Source organism: Mustela putorius, unplaced genomic scaffold, assembly GCF_011764305.1.
Source record: "Mustela putorius furo isolate JIRA1106 unplaced genomic scaffold, ASM1176430v1.1 tig00000056_pilon_pilon_pilon, whole genome shotgun sequence".
Taxonomy (NCBI): Eukaryota; Metazoa; Chordata; class Mammalia; order Carnivora; family Mustelidae; genus Mustela; species Mustela putorius.
The window spans coordinates 3,897,824-3,899,428 of NW_025421263.1; the positions used below are offsets into that span (position 1 = coordinate 3,897,824).

Below are 1,605 nucleotides of genomic sequence, written 5' to 3' on the forward strand. Positions count from 1 at the left end.
TGTTAAGAAAAGGAACGGGTGGGATCACTATATAACTTGCCCCTCCAGCAGAGCTGACAAAGAAAACATCTTGATAAAATCTATATTTGTAATTTTAGAACAGTCCACCTGAAATCCCTGGGCTTCATACACTGTGTTTACAGTTTTTTTGTATCAAATATAAGGTGCAAAGTAAAAGACCGATGTTAAAGAAGCAAGAATACAGTGCACCATCCTAAGCAGATTCAAACTTTGATTTTTCACAAGTTCCATTCTATTCATGTTATCATGCGCACAGACAAATCAAAATAACACAAAACAGGAATAAGGACTTCCTTTGCTTTGGAAAACCAAGAAATGAGAAGATTTAAAATGCAGAAAAAAAACATTTTTTTCATAGTAGCTAGTACACCTTCATTAAGCTTTAAGACACACTTCTGTTCATAACCTTAATACAGCCATATTTTTACTTTATAAAAATCAAGTTTCCCAGTAAAAATGGTATTTTACCACACTAATCTTTAAATTCCATCACTAAAAAGGTAGTTATACACACCAATTTCTAACCTCTTGGAACGTTCTGCAGAATAGATTTTAGTCACTGGAATGAATAGCTGCTCAGAAAAACAGCACTGCTTCAACTGTGATAGGATTTGATAGTCAATATTCTTGTCTTCCAGTAAAAAAGAATTCACGAGCATAAACACTGGACTCCTTGTGGTTTCATCGATCAAGAGAACGTTTCTGAGCAGCTTCTGAGCAAACATTTCTTAACAGGTTGATCACAGATCTGGGGTCATCATTCTTCATAATGGCACTGCCAGACACAATCATGTTAGCTCCTGCCTCTGCACATTTATGGATAGTGTCAGGGCCTACTCCACCATCGACTTCTATGTCCAAGGATGGGAACTGGGTCCTCAACCAATGAACCTTTGGCATCATATCTTCCATGAATTTCTGCCCTCCAAACCCAGGTTCCACTGTCATAACCAAGGCCATATCTATCTGATTAGCCCATGGTGCCAAATACTCAACTGTGGTTCCCGGTTTGATGGCAAGGCCGACCTTCATCCCATTCTCCCGAATGTCTTTAATCAACACCCCTGGTTCTCAGTAGCCTCAAGATGAAAGGTGTATTGATTGGCTCCTGCCATGGCCATTGGTTTGACCCACTGTTCCGGCCTGGACACCATCATGTGCATGTCAAAGAAAAGATCCTGGCCTAGCTGCTTTCGGAGGCTTTCTACCACAGGGTGTCCAAAGGTGATGTTGGGAACAAAATGCCCGTCCATTACAACCAGGTGCAAATAATCGGCCCCAGAGTCCAGCATCCGGAAACACTCGGCCCCTAAATTGGCCAAATCACTGTTAAGGATGGACAGGCCAATCTTGCAGCCAGACGCCATGGTGCTGATTCCCAAGAGCAAGTTACCTAACTTATCGGTATTGGTACAATAAGAGTATTGTTTTGTATTTTCTCACATTTATGTAACTGATTTAATTTAATTGAGTTTTAAAGAACCAATTTGTTTATTCATAGTCTTTGTGAATTTTTTTTGTTTACTTGTTTTTCTAACTCATTAATTTGTTTTTACCTTTAATTTCTTTTTTCTTCTTTTAAAT

At 39.1% G+C, this 1,605-nt stretch overlaps 1 protein-coding gene across 1 annotated transcript; it reads right to left on the reverse strand.

The window, feature by feature from the left end:
• Window positions 1–434: 434 nt before the first annotated feature.
• On the reverse strand, window positions 435–1,388 carry LOC101683047 (ribulose-phosphate 3-epimerase-like). The gene is given in 2 exon segments (XM_013045612.2): window positions 435–1,091; window positions 1,094–1,388. Coding segments are annotated over 2 exon segments (684 nt in total). The 3' UTR covers window positions 435–702.
• Window positions 1,389–1,605: the final 217 nt, after the last annotated feature.